Consider the following 25,314-nt stretch of genomic DNA (forward strand, 5'->3'; position numbering starts at 1 on the left):
ACTTCAGGTAAACGTCCAGGGGGTTAAAAGCTCTTCTGAAATCCCCTTCATGGTCTGCAGCTGAGAGAAAAGAACTTGGAGTAGGGAGAACAACCCCAGAGCAATAGGCCACTTTCAAGAGAGTACCTGTCTCGTTCTACTGCTCAATGGGAGTCTTGGCAAGACTTTTCCAAAATCCCTTCCATGCTTTTTGCTCCACCTTCTCTCTCCTGTCCTTTTACTCCCCCTACCCAAGGGATGGCCACACATGGGACAAGATGGTGAAGGAAAGGAACCGGGTTCCTTCTAGCTACTTCTCCCAGGTTCATGTAAATGGCTTCAAGGGGCAACATCTCCACCATCTGCAAAGCTACAGCAAGGCTGAGTAAGTACAACTATTTCCAGAGCACATGGCTTTGCTTGATAAACAGAAGAAGGCAGAAGCTTTTTTAAACTTTTAGAACCTACACTGGTCATTTATCCCTCATGCATGCCCCTGGATAGAGGCAGATGAATAAAATAGGATACTGTCGTGGAGACCAGGAGCCGCACCTTGAGAATGGGCATTTATGTCCAATAAGGCACATACTTTATTAAATATACACAAAGCTTTGGGGCATCAAGAACTAACTTGCCAGTTTTTCCTAAGATAAGAGATGCTGACAAAAACTTTATATAGGAGGCTGTGCCATCTGAATTTTATAAGATGAAAAAGTGCTTATATGAATATTCAAAGATTGAGTAAGCAGAAGTCTGAAGAGGAAAGCAAGTGAGGAAAAACACAGGATATAAAATGACCTTGGAAATTTCGGATTAGCAGGCATGTTTACAATGGATACATCAGAATGCAAGAATAAGTCCACAGGGTAAAAAGTCCAGGAAAGGCAAAATGGGCCAGATCCTAGAGCGCTTATATGGTGTGTCAATGAGTTTGGGCATTATCCTTGAATGTGACAGGGAACCCCTATATTATATTAATCAAATCTGAGTTGCATTTTTTGCTGATCATTCCTGTAGCAATAATGTTCAGGAAGATAATTTCAAGAACAGAATAGTAAATAGTTATCAAACACCAGAAAGTGTTCTCTTAATTTGCAAACTAAAAAAAGTTCATTTGAGAGGCTACTTCGGTGGCTCAGTTGGTAGAGCAGCCTGACTCTTGATCTCTGGTCAGGTCATGATCTCAAGGTCTTGAGATCCAGCGTAGTCTGGGTCTCCAGGATCAACACAGGCTCTGTTTGTCCCTCTCCATCCCCTTCCTTACTCTCCCCTGCGAGCACTCTCTCTCTCTCTCTCTCTCCATCCCCTCCATCTAAAATAAATTTAAAAAGATAAAACATTTTAAAGAAATTCATTTGATTCGGTGATCCATTCACTGAAAGGCTTAGGGTGATGTTGGCCAGAACTCTGCCTCTGATGGAGAAAATAAACAGAGGTGACAGCTAAGAGGAAAGGAACAAAAATCAAGTGCAGTAGCCCCAGAGAAACACATTTATAAGAAAAACCAAAGGGCTTGTGACCAATCCTAAAAACTGTCCTGTGATTTAAAAATTTTTTTTAGATAGCATTGGATATCAATGTCCTTCCTAGTCTTTAATTCCTGAGCAACTCGAGCAAAAGAAACTAAATTAAACTGGTATTGGCTAAGATACCTTGACAAGCTAAGTTTTAAGTCTGCTGCCTTTAGAAATGGAAATTCTCAATCTGTCAAATTGTGGTACTTCTGGTTCTGTGACTCTGCAATATAGGCCGTAATGTTACGCAGGGAAAAGCAAAAGGCGAGCAATCTTTCCTCCACATCCTACAGGGTCAGTCAGCCCTTACCCCAGCTCTTCACAGCTCAGACCCTAGAGAAGGAAACTCAACTATGGGCCAGCATGGCTTTTCAGTCCTGCCTGTTCCACAAAATGGCATTATGTTTGGTGCTAGTTTCTAAGTACCTTCCCCATGTATGAGACATACTTTAATCTAACATCCCTGAGGTAACTATTTTTTTGAAAAACTGCCCCCCGCCCTTTTTTTTTTTTTTTTTTTGCACTCAAAGTTTATGGGCTGGGAGGTGAATGCATGCACACTACCAAACACACTTCTTATAACCAAGAACTACTTTTAACAGACAACAGAGGAGCCCAAGAATTTTGATTCATCCAGGTTGCTGATCCTCCTGAATCTGTTCTCTGTGATTATGAGGGTCTATGAAAACATTCCCTACTCTACCAAAGACCACGACTCAAAGACTCTGCTAGTGAGAGGGGTGGGGACCACAGACAGCAAAACTGGGTTGGAGTCTTAGCTCCTCTCCCCTCAGCAGGCATCTTAAGTTCTGCTTCAGTTTCTTCAACAAGAAAGGAGCCCCATGATAACAAAAGCACTTGAAAAACAATGATAGATTCTGGCCCATAGCAGGCAGGTAGCAAAGGCAGTTCTGTTCCCTGTGGTATGTTGGTGTTCTCTTCTCCTACCTCAGGCTTCTTATCTGTGAAACAAAAAACCATACCCCAAAACATCAAGGTTGAACTGTTTGCAAAGATAATTTTTAGGAAGTTAGCTTATCCTAAAATTTCAGATACTACTCAGTAGAAATCAGGTCACTTTATTTTAAACGACTGGCTCAGTTTGGAATCTCAAAATGACTACTTCCACTGTTGTAGGACTACAAACTTTTTCATAGGATGTAAAAATGAATTTGAATGAAATTGAAATAGGTGAAGGTTAGATTGACAAGAGATTGTACAGAATGAATTTTGAAGTTCACAAAAGAGTAAGGGCTGGTAAGAAATCCAATCAATTTTACTTACGGCATCATCCAGTAAGTTCCCCGTACTCTTTTTTCCAGAAGACTTCGATGAAGGAGAAGGTGAAGGAGAGGGAGCAGAAAGTGTTTCTTCTTGTTCAATCTCTTTTTCCAATTTTATCAAACCAGGAGGCTCCACACCATACCTTTTAAAAGACACCACATCAGTACACATGCATAACTTCTAATGATTTACTTACCATATGTTATATTTGATCACGACCACCATAGGACCAAATTGCTGACTTTTTAAAACTAACTTTCTCTGGCACTGAAATGGTAAGTTCTAAAACTGGCCTCCCTTAAAGCAGGAAAAAGCACATATATCTGATTTTGATATAGATATATACATATACACTTATGTTTAGATATGTATATAGACACATGAATAGACAACTGGCATATTAAGAATAAAAATACTCCATGTAATACATTGAGGCAATAACATGAGTTATCATGTAAACTTTAGTCTTCAGCTTTTAGATTTATTAGATTTGAGATTTGTAAATGAATTCCTATTTTGAAGACAAGCTTGTTAAAGATGAAAATAGCAATTCCCAAAATGAACATCCTTAAAGGATTTAACAGAGAAGAAATGACTGTTAATTGTATATACCTCCTTTGAGTCCAGAACAATGTTGTGTGGGATTATACTGTGTCCTAGATTATACACTTAAAAACAATGTAATGAAAGTAGGTATGGGGTCCAGTGAAAGAAAATGAACAAAATCAAATAGAGAAATAATTTAGAATAACAATGTTAAAAATTATGTTATAAATTATTAATACCCTAGAAGTTCAAAAAGAGAGATGTAATAGTTGTTATTGGCATTCTTATTTCCCATAAATGTAATTTTCTTTAGCTAAATTTAAAATTGGTTTGGTTTCTTAGATGCTTATCTAGTATACCTGGGTGAAGAAGACCAAAGATAATTCCAGAATGTGAAAGTTGTTAAGGATCTTTGGGATCATCTAGTTATATTTTACATTTTTACAAAATAAAGAATAAAGATCCAGAAAGGAAACAGAATCAGCTGGGAGCAAGACAAAGACGCAAATTCAGATTTTTTTCAGTGTAGGGCTTAGGTTCTTTTTCTCTGACATTTTAATCAGGTGATTACATGTTAGAAAGGAGAGGAATGAGTCATTTGGGAAGTTAAAAAATAGGTGATGGATAATCTACAAAGAAAATAATCTACATAGAATAAATACGTAGATGGTATGTCTACTACCTTAGAGTTAATAATATATTCAAAAGATCATTGAATACAAAAACTTAGATTATTGTTCTGTTCTAATGGCTTGTTACTTTAACTCACATCATCACACATGTGTTCAGGATACACTTCCAGAGGAAGCAACTTCCCCACTCTTGATGTTTTTGTTCTTGTCGAGGGTACTCAATTAGTTTAATTCCTGGCCTCTCTCTTTCATTACTCACACTTTTCCAGCAAGACGGAGGGATTTATCAAACTGTAAAATCTAAGAATCAGTTAAACTTGCTTGACTCAGTTCACCTTTCTGAACAAGCTTTCTGAACTCAGCTCGCACTTTCAGCTACAGGGAAGTAGTTGTCCCCAGAAAGGCCTCCATAGAAAACTCCATCTTTGTTTGTAATTAGGTAGTTAATTGCCCTATTTCTGGAGGTCAAAGACACTAAGCGTGTCTGCCAACTTGGATCATTTTTTTTTTATTTCTTAATTTTTTAAATTAACCTATAATGTATTATTTGTTTCAGGGGTACAGGTCTGTGATTCATCAGGCTTACACAATTCACAGCACTCACCAGAGCACACACCCTCCCCACTGTCCATCGCTCAGCTACCCCATCCCTCCTCCACCCTCCTCCACTCCAGCGACCCTCAGTTTGTTTCCTGAGATTAAGGGTCTCTTATGGTTTGTCTCCCTCCCTGGCTTCATCAACTTGGATCTTATCAGTAGTAAAAGTGATATTTAAGGTTCCATCTGTAACTCTTTTATTCCATTCTCTAATATTTTTTTCCCAGAATTTACAGGGTAAGGATGCATGCTGTGTCAGAAGCTCTTTGAGAACTGAAAACTGGGAATTTAGTACAAAACAGTCTAGCTCCACAGAACAACTGCTTTCTTGAGAACCATCTCTAATGAACTGAATAATTTTTAGTTAAATAAATCGTTAGCTAAAAGACCTAGGCACTATTCATCATATATCTAATGTTTTATATATATTATCCAGTTAGTGGGACATAATAGAAATAGGCACTAGACTGCAAATCTGTATCAGTGGAGACTAGTGTCTAATTCACAGCACCCTCCAGAGCCAGCATAGGTCCTGGCACACAGCAGGTACTTAAGGGCTGCCACATGAATGGAAAAAAAAAAAAAAATCCCGTTGTATCATACAACAATAATTTTGAGACCCAAATATGAATTTAGTTTCATTGTCCTGGATCTTTAATTGCGTATCATTTTATCTTTTTTGAAGGTTTTATTTATTTATTTGATAGAGCGCATGAGTGGAGGGAGGGGGTAGAGGGAGAGGAAGACGGAGGGAGAATCTTAAGCAGACTCCCCGGATGAGGGCCGAGCTGGTGGTGGGCCTTGATCTCACGACCCTGGGATCCTGATGTGAGCTAAAACCAGGAGTCCAACAACTTAACTGAGCCATCTAGGTGCCTCAATTGCATATATCACTTTAATAAAACATGTCAATATTAAGTGCATACAAATGCTTTACCAAAAAATTTTCCAGCAGATTTTAAACCCTATCCAAAACTAAACCAATTACATTATTTTTCTTTCCAGTACTTCATTAGTTACACTGAAGTCAACCCAGCATCTCATTACTGATGACAAGTACCAACAACACTCACATGGAGATTTGTGTATCCTTCTTCCCTGAGGTAGACTTGAGCTCACTGTGCCATTAACCTACTCTTAAAATTTAGCAAGTCGCTTGACCTCGAGAAGTCTGTTTTCTTTCAGGAAAGTAGACATGAAACTGGCCTGCCCCAGAGGTCTGATGTCATGGTGTGGGGAGAGAGGGAGGGAGGATGCTGGAACAGCAGCTGCTATTGAACATCTTCAGGGTCCCCCACACATTCGGGCATCCTGACATTCTTTCTGAGGCTCCTTGTCAGTTCAATATAAAATGGAAATTCTAACTCCTGTTTTAATGTGGTTAGGAGAAATGAAAAGAGTATCCATCACAGGGGTGCCTGGGTGCATCAGAAGGTTAAGCATCTGCCTTTGGCTCAGGTCATGATCTCCAGGTCCTGAGATTACACCCCCTATTGGGCTCCCTGCTCAGCAGGAAGTCTGCTTCTTCCTCTCCCTCTGCCTCTCCCCCAGCTTGTGCGCAGGTGTGCACTCGCATGCTTGCAAGCTCTCTCTCTCTCTCAAATGAATAAAATCTTAAAAAAAAAAAGAAAGAAAGAGTATTCATTATATGTTCAGGACAGTGTCTAACACATGGCACAGCCTCTGAAATTGTGTTGATAATTGATGAATCAAAGTTTTACCATTAGGAAACTACAGCACTAAAGAGTTTTTGACGAAGCTTTTTGAGTGAAAAATGTATTATACCACCAGATGAAATAAAGTAGGGGCCTGAAAATTAAGATGTAATGGAGTATTATTACTACGGTTTATATTATTACTCCCGTTTGTATCCTTTACAAAGCCTTTCTTTATACTCATTTTCCTAGAATTATAGAGCAGCAGAAATTTCTTAGTGCAGGATATAGCCAAACGAGTTAGAAATTCAGCTTTGTTCCTAACTCGTTGGATGAACTTCAGCAGGCAACTCTTTTTCATCTCCCCAGACTTCTTTGAATTCTTAGTTTATCAAGGTATAAAATTTTGTTATATTTAATGTTCTTAAGAGAATAACACAAACTGGGCAGAGAACCTAGAGGAATTTAATGCACTAGAATTCACAGCCAAAATTAAAAGTCAATCACAAGTAAAAACATCATATTTGAACGTATAAATTAAGCCAGTTGGAAAATATGATTTCATTTGTAATTGTTGGTGGATTCAGGCCACCTTTCAGGAACAGGCTGAATAATTTTTTTTACTTTTCTTTTCTCTCTCTCTCTCTCTCTCTCTCTGCTTTTTACAAGTAAAATAATAATGTATTACTAGAGGAACAATAGGCTTCACCATGTCTGATCCAAAGTTAGCCTAAGTTTGAATGAAGTTGGTAACAAAGTCATACATGGAAAGCCTTGCCCTGGAGATTTTTCTTTATCTGGGAATGCTGAAAATTAGCTCTGCCACTGAACATAGAGAATCAACACTAAGCTCCAAATCTCTGCTTATATTGGCTTTTAAATACTTCAAGCTGCCTAGGGTAGAGTCAGCCAGTCCCAAAATGCACACTTAAATACGATTCATTGGCTTCCTGTCTGTCTGGAGATGTCAACAGGCTGTAAATCATGACATTCCCCTGAGGCTGGGGGCTCACACCTGCAAGCCAACTTGGTCACCAAATAGGTCTTTTTTTCTGCTCTCCAAAAGGTTGCTTTTACTGGTTTGCATGATTAATTCTATACCACCTCACATTTCTACTCTATGAGGTTGTCACAAATCTATACTGTTTTCTACTCCTTTCCAGCTATGAGATTTTTTGAATTTGGGGAGAGAGAATTTATTGTCTTCACACTGAATAAGGGTCCAACTAAAGAGAGTAAGAAGGTTGAATCCACTAAAACCAAACCCTCACATCTGTATACCCCAGTGAGGAATCTGGTTTTGTCTCATTGGAAAAAAAAAAAAAAAAAACGCAAACTGCTAGAGACAGGATCTTCTGGTTAATAACTTTCTGAAGAGGTACTAGGAATGGCTTTTTCATTTTTCTGGCACATGACATGATTTTTGAGATTGGTCTAGATGACATAATTGAGCTTTCAAACTGAGCCCTGAACTAAGAGAATTTATAAACTTTTTAGTAGACTAGAGTTTTCAAACAAAGGACATCTGGGACCTATTTCAGTAGAGTAAGGGGGACACATTTTAGAAACTCCCCCTTTTTAAGGCAGATAAGTTTATAGATAAACAGATGAGTTTATAGTTGACAGTTTATAGATTCTTGCAAGATAGTTTTGCCCTATTTTTATACTGTTTTGAAGTAATTTAAAGATAGATTTACATTTGGAAGGAAATTTCACTCACGTGAGCACATGTGATATTCTTAGCAGAGTCAAATGTTTTAAATAGGACGTGTTAATTAATAAACCTTGTATAAGAATATTTTTATTTTAAGCAACACTTCATTAGGCCATGCATTGAAATAGGAGACTAACAAAAATGTTCACCAAGTATATTTCTTTCAAATGGTCATAAGTGTTATTCAAAATTAAAGAAACACTCAAAAATAATAATATAAAAAGCTCCACTAAGATATTAATTATTGATTATGGCCCCAGACCAAAATATCAAAAGTTTTTAACTTACAGCATAAAGGTAATCTTAGTTCTGTAGTCTGTAAAATGTCAACTTCATAGGGACATTTTTCAGCAATGAATATCAAAGCATTGTCATTAAAAAGATCTTTCAGGTTTTATTGACCTGCTTTTGCTGAGTGTTTTACTTTTTAAAAGGAAAACATGCATATTTTACACACAGAAACTGACATGGTTTCTGAAATATTAACAGTGGGATTTCACTCTCCAGTGATGATAGCTCTATTCAGTCGACAATAAAAGGAAGTTTTACCCATGAGAACAAAAATAAGTGGTCTCATTCTCCCATCTCAGAACTCAGAGAAGCCCACAGCTCTCAAAGGAGTGTCACTGAGTGTTCCCAGTCAGGAGAAGATGGCAGAGAATCAGAAACGTCTTGAGAATCATATCTGAAGTGATGTGGATACTTTTAAGATGACATTTATGTAATTTCAAGGAGTTAATGTTTAGAATCAAATATTAAAAACATCAACTGTCAGTGATTATTGGAAAAATGTTCACAATTCATAAGATTGTACTGGGGACTTCATTATAGTAAAAAACTCATCAAGTGTGTGTACAAATTAATGTACTGATTCATAAGAGCTTTCCCCAAATCACTTCTAGTTTTGGCTAATGATGTCTTAACTCAGTAATTTCTGTAATCCTCTAATGGAGGCACTAGGAGAGGAGGAAGCAGAAGGTAAGGATGCAGACATAGTTTCAATATGTTCAAAGAAAATTTTAGGAATAAAATGAGGTCAGGTGGATGAATTTTCCTTTTTTTCCCCCTTTAACTAATATGCTCCAACATACAGCTTAGGGAGTGAAATTTGGGTTTACTGGTTTCTGTCTGTAAAGCACAATTGAACTTCCATTCAAATAATAATAATAAAAAAAAAGATAAGATCTTCAAATGTGTACAGATAGAAACTTAAGCAGACATGTATACTTAAATGTTCAATCTATCCGATTGATATTCAACTGTTTTACCTTATGCTACACACAACAAAAGTAACACCCTAAATGATCTCAGCATGTTTTCTGGGTTTCAGTGTAAGTACAGTATTTCACGTCACTCAAGTAAGTGAAGAAAATAAAAGCAAGGTTTATAAATAGAGCATTGTAACATAAGGGTTATCTTAATCCTTAGATAATTCCTTTTTGAAATTAGTAATATCTTTGTAATATGAATAATTACTGCCTTCACCAGCTTACATGGTTGTTAAGTATGGTCAGAAATGGAGCAACCCGGGACGCCTGGGTGGCTCAGTTGGTTAAGCAGCTGCCTTTGGCTCAGGTCATGGGATTGAGTCCTGGGATTGAGTCCCACATCGGGCTCCTTGCTCAGCAGGGAGCCTGCTTCTCCCTCTGCCTCTGTCTGTGCTCGCTCTCTCCCCCTCTCTCTCTCTGATAAATAAATAAAATCTTAAAAAAAAAATGGAGCAACCCATTCGTATCATAAATAACAATGACGATGGTGATAATCCTAATACTAGCAGGATGAAAATGTGGGGGGTAATGGATCGACTAATGGCATAGACTGCGGTGTGGTTGCACAGATATACACTCATCTCCAAGCTCATCAACTCGTATACATTAAATATGGACACCTTTCTGTATGTCACCCAATAAACTGGTTTTCTTAAAAAAGAATGATAAAGAAATGGAGCAACTCAGACTATCAGTTTCAAACTGGGGAAAAAAAAACACATAAAACTTGACATGATCCATCACCATGAAATTGACCAGGCCCTTATGATTCTCTGTCATTAAAATTAAAATCTTAATTTGTTTTATGTACTATGGCAAGGGGTAATTTATGCCAGACTTGGAACTGAAGGAAAGGGGATTTCTAAAGGGATTTGTCATTGGGTAGCATGTCTTCTCCTTTGATGAATCCGTCATAGTTATAAAGTCTGGTCCAGGGGCGCCTGCGTGGCTCAGTGGGTTAAGCCGCTGCCTTCAGCTCAGGTCATGATCTCAGGGTCCTGGGATCAAGTCCCGCATTGGGCTCTCTGCTCAGCAGGGAGCCTGCTTCTTCCTCTCTCTCTCTCTCTGCCTGCCTCTCTGCCTACTTGTGATCTCTCTCTGCCAAATAAATAAATAAAATCTTAAAAAAAAAAAAAAAAAGTCTGGTCCAGCAGGATTCCTAATCTGAGTGCTCCAGTAATAAAAAGCATAATCAAAAAAATAAAATAAACCCAGAAAATAAGCAAATATTATAAACTAACAAGAGAATAATGACATCACGTGACTAATTCTGCAGATGGTACACCACCTTCTCTCTACCTGTATATCATGGCTTTCAGAATCACGATGCTGACTTGATTCATGTATTTAGATTATTAAAACAACAAAATGGAATCTGGTCCTTTAGAATATTCTAGCAGTATAATTAAAATTTAAATAATTGAAGAAAGAATGTTCTGCCTTATCTCTTAAGTAGAAACCATCCATGTTTCTCTCACTCTAACATTTCAGTGGCAGCCGCTCATTTTTGAAATTTTACTTTGTGTGTTTTTCTTCCCCTTGTATTTTTCACTTTCCCCCTTTTAGGGCATATCTGTAGAGTTCAAAGGATACCATTCCTTTGACTCAAGGTTGTTTGCCCTACAGGTCAGAAGCCCCAAGACTGGGTGGCTTAGCAGAGTCCTAGAAGCAACTGATGCCGTTGTCTTGCTCCCTCATAGAACCCAAGAAGGTGACAGTTCTGTAGGGGGGGTGGGGTCCAAAGAAAGAGTGGGACACTCCAAGCTCAAACTAAGCCCCAGTAGTAGAGGCCTTAGAGAACAGAGGACCGGGGACCCTTTCCCATGGTCTTCACACAGTATCTGGGAACAGTATGGGAGAGAATAGGGAAAGCTCCAACTGTCTCAAATTGGCTTTTTCATTTTGAGTGGAGCCTCAGTCATACTTAATTTGATTTTTTTAAATTAAAGACTCTTCCTCATACCCACGTACTGTGGTAAAGTAAAATTCATACTTGATATACAATTTGTTGAGATCATGTTGTCGATCATGTTTTATGGAACCTGGAGTTACTTCTGATTGCAGGTTAATTTCCCATTGGATCAAAACCAAAAATAAAAACAAACAAAAAAGCCCAGGTCTATTCACTGGCAGCAAGCTTTCTACCCATTGCTGTAATTTGCTGATGGGTATGCCTCGTATTTTCTTTACCCCGATTTTCTTTATAAATTTTTCTTTGAGAATTTTCACCCAGAGCTAGCTCTCACTTTATCTTATTGGCTCATCTGATCTCTATCCTAACAGTATACCCAGATTTTGATGAGAAACATCTAAATAATTCGAATTTTTATTTTGAATCAAGTCTTCTTTGACCACTTACATCTTTATTTCTAATTCTTTGGGTTTCATAGAACTGTCAGAAGTTCTGTTTGGTCATTTGCGAGAAAATGAAAGATAAGACACGAAACCAAAGCAAGTCACCTGAGGTAATAAAGTCCTTTTCTCTGTCTATTTAGCTATGATTTTTACTTTTACAATTACTTTTTTTTTCCTAGAAGAAAATGATTCCAAACGTATCTTCACATATGAAGGAAAATATTCTATGCCTTTCTCTAATGAAAATACGGAGAATAACTGAAAAATTATCCCCCCCCCCAACTTAGCAGTAGAAGCTAAAAGACCTGAGACATGGGATGCTGAATGAGGGAAAATGAAAAAAAAAAAAGAAATTTATTTAATAATAAACTTATCAAATATTAGTAGATGGTATTAGGGATTACATTAAGAACTAAATTATAAAGAATAAACAGAAAGAGAGGACGTGAGGAGTTGGGAGAGAGAGACATAACAGGAATAGACTTTAGCAGAAAGAGTAATTGTCACACACAACTTGATGTACAAGACCCTCCCCCACCCCCCAAGAAAAGACTGGAAGGCAAATGTATTAGATGAGAGGATATGCTTTTAGTAAATTCTTATTAGATATAGTGGCTTTGACAAGATTGTAGGGCTAGGAATATTGGTGTCATGCTTTAAGTTTGAACAATTGCTCTTGAGATGTTTGTACAAATTATATTTGGAAAAAATAACTTCTCAATGTGCGGGTTAAATTAGCAATGAAAAGCCAGCAAGCTTCTCAGTTGCTTCAATGCGGAGATGGTCCACGTCTTGAAATAGTGGCAGCAGTTTGACCTACCTGGCTGCAATCCGGCCAAGCTCCAGCAAACAGAGACACACTTCTCTGGGTTGCTTGTGGAGGACTGAAAGACAAGACAGAGGTGGACACCTTTACAATAGAAGGGATTGTAAAGCCGCTCAATAGCGAACAGGCTTGCCAATGATCTCTCGTTCCTCATGCTTCCCGTCAATGAGCTCGTCTTCTTTCTCACATTCACAGAAGCCATCCCAGCCCACGGTACACTGAGCTCTACCGAAGTCTTAAACCAGCTTTCAAAACTCTCTGCTTCACCTCTCTTCTCAAAGTCATGAGTCTCAGGAAATCTTACCCTGAGTTAATTTCATCCTGAAAGTGTTTTCTTTTATTACACAATATTAGTAAGTTGATCTTGGAAATATATTTAGTTGTCATTATGATATAAATAGTTGAAATTTAAAAATACCCAGCACGTGGAAGACCATGGAACAAAGCTGGACTCTGCAAAATCCTGAGTCTACCTCATTAATGATTTGAGCAGAAATAATGCAATGAATAAGGATAAAAGTGATACACCACAGTCCTTCATTATCCTCCAAGCAGTGACATCAAGTGAGACTCTGAAACTTGATGTTCTCTGCTAATCAAATCTGATTAAATGATACTTTAGAAAGATATTCTTTCAACTGAATGGATTTGTAAATATGTATCAATATATACCAATAATCAACTTTGTCCATAAAATGAGCAAATTAGAAGACTGTTCTTTGTATTGATCAGATTCTAATATATTCTGATTGCTTAATAAATCTTGCTTTACTAATTGGTTTGGGCGCATTCAGTAATGCTGACAAATCATAGTTGCATTCGTTGAGTCTACCAAAAGTGTATGTAATGCTTATATTGCTCTCTTTTTAACAAGCTAGAGCATTTTAAATACATTGTTATGTACTGCACCTAATAAAGCCAACAGATATTTAAAAAATAATAATTCATTGAGAATGGTCTTTATAGAGACAATATCCTGATAAAAGAAAATACTAGCTTATTGATCAATTTTAAGAAAAACAGTAATATTGCTTTAACTCTTAAACATAGAATTTTATAATAATTCCAGAATTATTCTATTCCTTTAACTTAAATGTCTAATTCTTTTACTCCACAGATTATGGTACTGGCAATATTTGGTCCACTGACATCAAAATGGAATTTATTGGGAGTTTGTGGTGAAGAGAAAGAGAACATTTACTTGGATTGTAAAAGTACATAATTGGCTTTAAACAGACACAATTTTATTATCTTGTTATAAAATGTCATTTTGAAGCTCACAAAATAAATTCTATTTCCATCAATAATTTTCATTAAAAAAGAATTATGGAAAAATCTCGACTATAGAATATTCCAATTCTTGGTAATATAAAGTTTGGTGTTAGGTGACCCTGAGTGAATTCCCCTCATCAGGAGGACTAAAGTTATTTCTAATTAAAGGATCTAAAAATAAGGATAGTTAATAACTCCAATTTCAAAGGCACCACTGGTTGACTCAGGCTGGAATGATACAAACTTCACAACTTCATTGAATCAACTGCAGTGCCATTTAACATATGGACTGTAATACCACAAAGGCATCAATTTCAAAAAGAGAACAATCACAAACATCACAACACAGAAGCAGATGATGTAAATCAATCTTTCTGTATAGATAACAAATTCTTTCTGATTTAGGCCTTTAAAAAACCCCATCTATGGAACAAAGCAATAAACATCAGTTCTGAATGGAAAAAAGAATACATAAAAACTTAGGAGAGGAAGATTTTTTTTTAGGCCCTGTTAATACCCTCATCTTCAGTGAATGCAATGCAAAGTAAGTGGCTATAGCTCTGGAAGTCCTGGACACAATTTCCTGTATTTCTTGATGGAAATAGGGTCAAAATATAAAAATTATTACTAACCTGACCAAATTGTGTCAATGTGCAGTCAATAACCAGTTACAAAAAGTAATACCTGACCCACCTATAAAGATTCCTTAACCAACTCATTATCTGTAGTTTGAGGACTATGTAAGTATTGGAATAGATACATTTTATAGAAAATAAAATTCATCCTGAAGAAAAACAATAATGTGAGTAACAAAGACATATGTGAAACACGTTACTATTGTGTATTTCTTTGCTTCCTCAACTGAGCTAGCAACTTAAAACAGCTTTGGCATGCCCAACTCACATGCTGAATCTACCATTAGACTCATTAGAAAATCAGTTTTGGCAAACGAAGAAGTAACTGCATGATTCTTCATTTTACATCCTTAAAAGAATATTATATATATATATATATATATATGTGTGTGTGTGTGTGTGTGTGTGTGTGTATGTGTGTGTACGTATATATGTAAATCTCATAAATAAATTTTTTTCGTATCCTTAAAATAAGACAAATGAACCTCTCCCTCAGCATAATTTCTTAGGAAAAACTAGTAGGATGATTATTGTACTTCCCAATTTTCTTAGAAATGTTATTTTTCATAAAGAAAATAAATTGCCTCAAAAAAAAACCCTGTGTTATTGTCTCACATAGTAATGCCTTTTTAAAAAGCAGGTATATTATGCCTGGCCTATAAAGACCAAAAAACCCCACAAAAATGAAACAAAACAAAACAAAAAACAACGTCTGTTGACTAGTGAGTGATGAATGAGATGAAGCTGTAGAGGTGCATAATTTAGCACAAAATAGTAACTACCCAGTAGGCATTTACAACTCAAAAATCGAGGTTGATGACAATCATCCAGTGATGATCATGGTTTCGACAAGGAACAAGCTAAATAAAGACTAACATCTTAACCTCGTGTCTTGAGAAAGTGCCAATGATGTCAATGTTCACTTAATTGTAAAAGCAAATACTCTTGCTTTATGGGTATATAATTAAATTCAAGAGTCTTTAAATAGTATCTAAATTTCCCAAGGAGGTGACTTTGTTTGGTTTGTGCACTCAAGCAAGTTTCTAAAGTAAGTTGATAGAGTATAGTGGCCATGGGATTCAAACCACAAAGATCTGGGTGTGAGTATCAACTCTAAGGCTTACTGGTTGCATTATCTTGGGAGGTTATTCTATAATATCTCATTTTTCTGAGGATAAACAAAATTGCATATCTTGGAAGGTTTTGGTGAGGATCAAACAAGGTAATATTTATTTTTATTCTTTTTTTTTAAAGATTTTTATTTATTTATTTGACAGATCACATGTAGGCATAGAGGCAGGCATAGAGAGAGAGGAAGAAGCAGGCTCCCCACTGAGCAGAGAGCCCAAAGCGGGGCTCGATCCCAGGACCCTGGGATCATGACCTGAGCCGAAGGCAGAGGTTTTAACCCACTGAGCCACCCAGGTGTCCCTTTATTTTTATTCTTGACACAGTGTGTGGCACATAGGAAAGACTTGCCCAATGCTAGCTTACTAGTTTTTAAAATTTTTGTTATTATAAATTGTTTAAAGATTGTCTTCATTTGGCTTAGTCAACAATAATTCACTTATTTTTTTCCCTAAAAACATTTTTGTGTGTGTGCACCAATCGGGAAAAATTCACTATGCTAGGCATGATAAAAACTTTGGAATAAAAAAATTACTATTGGTATAATATGTATAATCTTAAGTGGTCTATTATAATGAGTATATATTGAATATTTTATCATTTATATCAGAGACCACTAATTATAAATCAATCTAAATCAAATCCCAGGTTAAGTAGGTCAGTTTGGTCAGCATATACAAAAATATAAAGCAGATAACCGATAGTTATTACAAGTTTGTGCTAAGTATAAAGCTTAAGAAAAATGTGTCAGTTTGTGAAACAGCAAACACCTTTCCATTAATTTTTCTGTCTCTGAGAATAAAATAATTTATATGAGTCCATTTTTAGTAAATTACCTAAGTTGATTATAAAAGACAAATTTTGTATATTGCATTTAAACAAAAGCTTTTGTATTGAGTCATAAGGATACTCATCTTAAATCATTTTAATGATTCCCCTTTTTGAAAAAACAATAAAACTTCTCCTTATACTAAAGTTTACACTAGAAAACATTTTTTTCACTCTATCATTGAAATATCCATATGGTTTTTTGCTTTGAGTTAGGAGAAGAGGGAATCACTATTGTTTTCTTTCATCTAAAATATTGTTTTTTAAAAAATAGAAAGCTCTCCAGCCAATGGTCATTATTATGTGAAGGATTTTATCATTGGATTTTTTTAAAATAATCAAAACCACCTCAAAGAAAATCATAATGCAGAACAGCTCTGAGAAAAGTAAGACAGATCCCTATTCAAAAATATGTGGCAAGAGACTCAGTCTTATAACCTAGATTCTATAAAAATCTCAAGGGCATCAAATGTCAAATGGAGTGCTGCTGGCTCCAGGAATAGAAAATGAGGTCTTCCACTAAAGCAAAGGATAGAGTTTCAATGTCACAAAATCTGCAAGGATAAAATGCATTTGACCATAAATGTAATTTATCTAAATATATTAAATTTTAACACATGGGCAAAGAAATGGAAACACGAAAAAGTGTGTTGTCTGCTTGGTGTGTGTACAATAAAGACTACAATATTAACACTGGTTTTAAAGGAGACTGGGCTAATTTAGATTTAAATTTAGGAAGGAAACTTGAAAAAATACACTTTGGCTGATTATTATTTAATTGTGAAAATACCATAAATTAATAGTTGTCCACCTTCCCAGAGTATAGAACAAGTTCTAGTACTCAGAAAGAGAGGTGTGATAGAAAATACAATACACTTGAAGTCAGCAGGATTGGGATCTAGTCTAGACAGCATCACTTTTTCATTTCCCAAACAGGCATCTTGCCTTCTACTTGCTCCCCCTTACGAGGGGATTTATGGTTAAAAGTACTTGGTACATATGGCAAGTGCTCAATAAATATTACTCCCTTGCTACTTAAGTGGGGTCCACAGACCAGCAGCTTTGGCATCAGCTGGGAGCTGGAAAAAAATACAAAGTATTCGGTCCCACCCCAGACTTATTGATAAGAACTTATATTTAAACAAGTTCTCCAGGTGATGGTTATGCACTTTAATGTTGGAGAAGCACTGTATTAACCAATGTTGTGTATTATAGTAAACATCAGTTATAATTCCTGTGTTTTGTTAAAAACATTCAAATGTGCTTTGGGAGATATATCTATATATCTCTCTATATATAGATATATATTCTCAAAACACTCTACAAATGTTTCACATAACAGTGATGACGATGATGATTGGAAGAAAAATAATTCATGCTTTGGATTAGCCCTTAGTGGTGATTATGAGCATTTCTCTTCTGCCAGGATTAATAAAGCACAAAAGTTGCTTCCCAAAAAGTGAAGGGCTAGTCACAAACCTCTCCCTTTGTCATGTCACTCCTGGTAAGACCCATGCAGAAACCTTTGAGTTTGAAGGTAAGAGGCAATTAGGAGTAGCACAGAAATTTAGGTACCTTTAAATTTGAAACTGATCTCAGGGAGGCCAAAGAAAAGACAAAGCAAAGATTTTCACCAGCTCATGAATGCTGAGTCTGTGTGTATCCAGATTTCTCAGAATCACTGCTCACTTTTCAAATAGGCTACGACATCCACATATTCATGCAAACCAAGATAATTTGTTCAAAATTTCAACAATTATGTATGATATATAGAAGAAAATCTATGGGGGGCTCATTCAGTTAAGCATCTGCCTTCAGCTCAAGTCATGATCTCAGGATCTTGGGATTGAGTCCCTCATCAAGCTCCCTGCTCAGTGGGGAGGGCCTCTCTCTCTCTCCCTCTTCCCCTCCACTTGCTTGTTTCGCTCTCTCTCTCTCTATGACAAATAAATAAATAAAATATTAAAAAAAAATCTAGTTAATTGCCCTTGCCACTAAGTTAAGAAATGTCCTAGAATGAATAGTGCCCTTCCTTTCCTCAGTACCCGAACCTTATGAGAAATTAATAGATTACATCACTAACACTCAGAACAGCAACAAGAGGCAAGAATTTTTCTAATTCAGTCTACATTTATGTTTTATTTTTCCTCTTACTTGAAATAATCATATGACCTTCTAAAATTATTCAAACAGAGTATCTCTTTCTGTAACACAGGGACATGATCTCTGATAAAGCTGAATTCTGATTCTGGCTGGGCGGCTGAGAAGTGTACTTGGGGCAAGTTATTTAATTCTCTGGGTCATTCTCATTTATAAAACGTTGGTTGTTGGAGATTAGATATGGTAACATGTGCACTACCTAACCAACAGTAAGGAGCACATGGTTATTATTACTGAATATGGTGCAGCAAAAATTTGATTCTGGGAAAGCTAGAAAGCCATTTGCTTCCCTAATTCAACACTGACTCAGCTGAATCCTGACTTAATACTCATTCCAGGGAGACATTTAGTTCTCCCAATCAGATTCTTTACTGTTTTTTCTTACATTTGCTCTGGCATAGGGCAAATGGTTAAATTTGGAAAGACTATCTGAATTCAAAAGGAAAAAACAGAATTGAGATGCTAACCAAGTAAGTATAAGAACAAGTTTTAAAAAACCAAAAGCCTAAAATAAATTGTCCCTGGCAAAGAAACTAAATATAAATGACTCATAGTGCTGAATGGCTACCTTGAAATTGTTGTCTATACTAGTAATAGTAATTATAACCTTTTTCCCACAGAAATACTTTTCGAGTCCTCAATACAGACGACAAGCGATGACTTATCAAACACTGGAAGGTAGACAAAGATTTTTTTTCTGATGTAACAGATGACTTCCAAGTATAAAATGGAAAACAATGTTTACAAATCCACACACAATCCTTTTTAATTTTCCACAGAAGCATCAAACTCATACTGCATATAGACCGGTGCTTGACCAACATTCAGATAACAAAGGATTTTGTAAAACTACTTATCAGAGTCATGCATCAACAGAAAATAGTGCCACACAGCAAACACAAACACAGAAAAGAAAAACAGAAAAAAATCACACATATTTGCATGCTAGCACAGCAGAGAGCAAACCCTTTTCTCGCTGAGTAGATTCTTTCTCTGAGAAATAGATGAAGAATTGTCACTGGCTTCCAAATCCTACAATCATCCAATAACATAATGATATTGACACAATTACAGCAAACAAAAATTATGCATTTTTAAAGTATTCTCCCCCCAACCTTCTTCCCCCCCCCCATCTCCCAGCTCGGCAGAATGCTTACAAATTAAGCAACATAAACAAGACTCTGGAAAAATAATGACACTTGGCAATTTCTAAGTTACTATACTAAAGTAAATTACAAATTATAAATCCCTACACAAGTATATCACTAATGGAAGGAAATAGTTTCTTACTTAAAGTCTCATATAAGAGCATCAATTTTCGGATTCATAACCTAAAACTTTTTAAGATTGAGAATAAATCATAGATTTTTGGTCTTAATTTAAATGATAAAAATGTGCCATATCAAAATATTCAGCCTTATGTTGGAAAAGGTTATTAAAATATTTAAGCCTGGAAAAACCATTATATTTACTATTAAGAGACTATTAATACATTCTATTAACTTTTATACCTCTGTCAAACTGAAAACAGATATTGCTTTCACACTAGAAATCTTCTAAATGTTTTTTTTTTTTTTTACTCCACTATTAAAAGTAAAGTTCATTTCTTTTAAAAAATTTATCCGAAGAATATTTTGTCTTTAGGCTGATAAACTATATACTATTAAATTCAAGGAAACATTCATGTTCATTTTTTTAAACTGATCAAACAATCGGGATTTACAATTAGGATGGTAATTGTTAATTTACAATTAATAATCTTAAATATTTTTAAGGAATCCAATGAAATCAATTATGAAACATGATAAAAACCAATTTCTAGTCATTGGTCTACATATCAACCTGATTTGAACAGTGGGGGTTATCACTGAGCATAAAATGTAGACCCACAGTGATAAAGCATGTTCCACAGAGCACAAAAGATGTGTATCATCTGTTCTTACAGCAGTGTAAAAGTCTACAGTCACTTGAAATGTCTGTTTAACCTCAATAATGCAAAATTGCCATTATAATTCTCAATGTGTAAGATTTTAAGTCAACAAATAATGCTCTATACAAAATGGTTCAAATTGTATCTTAATATAAAGAAAATTAATTGTTCACACTTTAGATTACATGTCATACCTGTTTGCTCTCTCAATTTTGTTAACAGGTAATGGAAAAAGAAAATGACATCATTGACAAGTAATTACTATTTATCTTTCCTTCAAATTCCGAGAATATATTTTATTGTTGTTTACTAGATATAAATGGGTGGCCTCATGTTCATAACATTTTGTGAGTTTTCTGTATTCTTAAATAGTCTCAAGAATATTATTTTTGGTTGGTATCTGTGGATAATGACTCGAGTTGGTTTAAGATATCACTAAATGTTATAGATTCCTTTCATTTCCATTTGTTTTACTTTTAGAAAAAAAATTCAGTGGACATTCTGATGCCTATCATTACTTACTGTCTTTGGATAAAATTTTAGAAACCAATTTGACAAAAGAACATAGATACCTGTAAGGTCTTTGATACACAATGTCAAATTGCCCTCTAAAGAAGGCATACCAATTTCTAGTTTTCTTCAGCAATGTATAGAAGATCCTATTTTCCCTACATACTCAACACTAAGCATATAATTTTCTCAATCTTTGCTAATTTTTCATAGCTTATATGTGCATTTACCTTATTGCTAAGCTGTCCAACATTTTTATATTTTTATTAGTTTTTTTTTTCATTTAAATTCAATTAGCTAATACAGAGTACATCCCTGGCGTCAGTTGCAGAGTTCAATAAGTCATCAGTTGTGTACCACTCCCGGGGCACATCATGTGCCCTCCTAGGTTTTTTTATGTCTTCTACAACAAGGCTGCTCATGACCTTTGTTCGTCTTTCTATCGACTCTTTTTTGAAACACTATTCGAGATATGGTGAATTTACGATCTGAGAATTGACATTTCTCAGAGAAAAAATTATCAAGAATTTCACAGAAGATAAACTACAGGTTATACTCTGTATGTGATTGTGTCGTGTGGCATCGAAAGTTATCTGCCAAGAATCCAAAAGGCAAGAAACAGGAGGGAAGCATATGGGATAAGCTGCTAGCCATGCTCCGCAGTTCCTCCCTGGCATACCTTCCCCACCATGGAGATTTCTTGTCATTAGCTGTTGAAAGAGAACAGATTGAGCGAGTTGTGAATCAAGATCCCCTTGCAAATAACTACAAAAGAGCTCTGCAACAGAGGGTAGCCTATCAGTTGCCACAAAGATAAGAATGCTCTATGCTGGCAAAGACCTTTGAACAGCTAAAGACAGAAGCCTCTTGATACACACTGGGGACAGTGATCTGCTTTATCATTCATTCAAATAGATTTTCCCCCTTCATCAGGGCATCTTTTCATTTTATTTGCTGTTCAAAACACTGGGACACAAAGGACGCACTTCATCTTGTGCGCTACTGAAATGAAATCTTGAGGTAGGAAAAAAAAGAAAAACCCTTGCCCTAAATTCCCTTTCAAAAGTAAAGTGTGAAAAGACATCAAGCAGAGTACACAGTGTTATTGTTGTGAGAAAGTCAATTCTGCAACACAGAGACCAACGCCATCAGCCCTGGCTCAATCGCTTCCTTACCCACAGTGAATCATACGAAAAATCAAAGAAGAAAGGGTTCCACTTGGAGAAATGGAATTTCTCATTGTCCTTCCTCTTGATTATGATTAACATCTACGGGCACAGCTGTTTTCTTTCTCCAAATAATCCTGAAGTCAATGCTATAATATTGGCTCCCTTCTTCTGTCTCCATGGGGGTATTAAACCTCACCTCACCTCATGTCCTATTCTGAGCAGCAGAAATTTCAAATTTGTCTTTTCATTGAGCAACAAACCAGAAAGCCTAACTATCTGCTTTTGTTTGGTGCTGAGAGGATTAAAAATTCCTTGAAAACTTGGTTTCTTTGCAAGTTATAAGCCAAGATATAATAAAGAAGATGATCAAAATGAAAGATGTTTAAACCAAATACTCAGTAGCTATTATGTATAAATGTTCTAGGACTTTCTTTTTATAAAGTCAGGTGTTTTTTATTTTTTTCAAACAGAGTGAAGAACTAGGCCATCTCAACATTCATCTTGACATAATTTTATATTCTGCAGACTATGTATTTATATATCAGGACCATTATTATACAGTGGCTTTAGGCTTTATTGTTTCAAGATAAAATGTACTACTTATCTGAATGGGGTTTTAAAAAGCCACCCAAGCTTTTTGGTTTCCAACTGAAAGCTTTATTAGTTTAACTAACAAAAGAACTCAGAGGCAATGAGAAAACTGATCTAAGATTTTTTTCACATTGACAGCTTCTAGTCATCCATGGTGGTCTATGGTAGTTACTGGAAAAGATGCTTATTTTTTTCCTTTTTCAAATTTTTATTTAAATTCTAGTTAGTTAATATATAATGTGGTATTGGTTAGAGGAGTAGAACTTAGTGATTATCACTTACATATAACTCCCAGTATTCAACACAAGTGCCCTCCTAAATGCTCATCACCCACTAAAGCCCAACCCCCACCCAACCCCCCTCCAGCAACCCTCAGTTTGTTCTCTATGGTAAAAAGTCTCTTATGCTTCCCTCTCACTTTTTTTCCCCTTCCCCTGTGTTCATCTGTTTTGTTTCTCAAAAGATGCTTCTTAAATGAAAACCTGTTCAATCAGCAAACTCACAGACAATAAGGCAGTTTCCCCGTGTGGCAGTTCCTTAAGGGATGCAGGGGACTGGAGATTTTTAAATCATGATGTTGTCTGTCCACACATGAAGAGTATACGCCTTGTGACTAATCTAGTTCTGAAATTGCCATCAGACTGAAAGAGGGCTATCTCCATACACACACCTCTTCCACCAAGTTTGGTTTACTTAAATGTGAGGAAATAGTAGGAGCTGTCAAAGTCCATGTACATTACGATCAGTGGAGGGGCACCCTACTGTACTCTGGAGGCTCCTGGGCAATTACTCTAGTTTATTTTTCCCTTCAGGTATAAAATATTCTCCTAGTCTAAATTCACATAATTTTCTTCTCTGTTGAGAGAATTCTCAGAAATCTGATGGCAATCTTTTCCATATCACATTCACTGCTCTTAGCAGAAATACAAATTTCCATAAGCATATAAAAGGAGTAAGATTTTAGCTGTTACCATCCATTTCCTAGGTTCAGCTGGGAAATGTTGTTTTGTGAGGCCTAGGGGCAAGGGTATTCTGTTTAGAAGGCAATTTGTATACTTGTTCTCTCTGAAGGATGCTCAGCTTTCTTTGATGCTAATATTTGGTATTATGTGATTTTGTGAATTGATTTTTTAAAGCCTCAAGCAAAAGAACCAAGCTCCCCTCCTTCCCACACAGAGGTCTCCTTTCTTCACTCAGTCCTATTTCATTAGAATAGGACTTTAATTCCAATACTTTCCATATGAGAGCTGTTCTTGGCAGAACTGATACAGGAGCACTGAACATTTAACAGTAGCATATCAAATAATGTTGAAACACTGAACAACGTATGTTTTGTCCCAAGGAAATACAAAAGCTTGTTCTATGGTCTGGAAGTGGATTTGCCAATATTCAATCATAAGGCAAAGCAAGACAAGAACCCCACAATTATGTGGGTAGCGTTAGACACTAAGGTATCTATCTTTTATTTCTCCATCTTCAATTATTCCAATTTCCTGCTTGCTTACCTGATTTTGAATTCACTAAAAATAGATACATAAATAAACTTCTCTTTCAACTCAGCTAGACTTTACAGGAAATGGTGTTTCAGCCTTTGGTAGAGGTAAAAAACAATAGTGCCTTTATGGCTGGAGCATATACAGCTCCCTTTCCAGTGCAGGCCAGAGCCTGGCAGTAAAATGTAAAACTCCATTTTCCAAGTAGCCCCCATTTTGCATTATATATTCTTGATTTTAGCTTAGAATTGTGCTACTTGTATCCTTACACTTTCATGCACAAAATGACCAACCGTAAAAGGACTTGCATTTTTCTACCTTCAAAGATTCCAGTTTACAACAAACCTGCAAGCTGACAACACTTTGAATTTTTTAAAGTTAACAATCTATGAAGTGACATCACATAAAAAAAATTTAAGTAGTTTTACTGACAAAGACACGTAACAATTTGATCAGCTAAAATTCTGAAGGAAATACATACCCAAACCTTCCGATTCAAATAGACACGTTTCATCTACCCCTAAATCTCGGCACCAGGATAAGAAATTTGCTGTATTGTCTCTGGCAAAAAAGGAGCCTGAGGGTGCAGTGGCTTTGCACGGAATCTTCTTCAAGGGCAGATTCTGAAAAACAAAGAAATCTCACTCTGGTAGTTATATCTGACAAAGTCATCACAAGGACACATAAATAGACAGTTGTTTTCAGCAAAATGTTTTGGAATGACCTCATGTCAATAAATAGATTAGTGAAGAGGTATAGAAAAGGAAGTGAAATGTACATGAAATTCAGTTGTCACTAAGAAACTATAAAAAAATCTGTGCATATGAACAAATCCTGGATTTTTTTTTTTTCTTACCATCTAGTAGTAATACAAGCAAGTCCCTTCCCTGGCTCATGTTACTCTTTTCTTTCTCTTCTATTTTGGGTGTGTCTTTGGTATGTTTTGTCTTTTGTTTGTTTGTTTTGGGACTTATATTCCATCCAAGAATTTTACCATTATTTCTCAAAATTTATTTAAAAATGTATTTTCCATTTGTGAAAGAAGAATGAAACATAAATATAGTACATGAATATAAACAATATGTAAGACACAAACCTGTATTATGTGCACACATAAGCACACATTAATATATTATATTATTAATACTTTACGTTATAATATAAAACAATTCTGTTGGATTTCTGCTATCTGACCCTGAAAGATATTGACATTATGCATCATTTTTCT

At 35.9% G+C, this 25,314-nt stretch overlaps 1 protein-coding gene across 4 annotated transcripts in view; it reads right to left on the minus strand.

Annotated features, from left to right (window-relative positions):
- Window positions 1-25,314, minus strand: part of GAS2 (growth arrest specific 2) — a 127,950-nt gene that overhangs the window by 57,246 nt on the left and 45,390 nt on the right. For all 4 annotated transcript variants that reach the window (XM_059388577.1, XM_059388558.1, XM_059388549.1 and 1 more), the window contains 3 exons: window positions 24,568-24,709; window positions 12,365-12,428; window positions 2,778-2,919 (listed from right to left, as the gene is read on the minus strand). In XM_059388577.1, the coding sequence (XP_059244560.1) occupies window positions 2,778-2,919; window positions 12,365-12,428; window positions 24,568-24,709 (348 nt within the window). The remainder of the gene's footprint in view (window positions 1-2,777; window positions 2,920-12,364; window positions 12,429-24,567; window positions 24,710-25,314) is intronic.

Source organism: Mustela nigripes, chromosome 1, assembly GCF_022355385.1.
Source record: "Mustela nigripes isolate SB6536 chromosome 1, MUSNIG.SB6536, whole genome shotgun sequence".
Classification (NCBI taxonomy): domain Eukaryota; kingdom Metazoa; phylum Chordata; class Mammalia; order Carnivora; family Mustelidae; genus Mustela; species Mustela nigripes.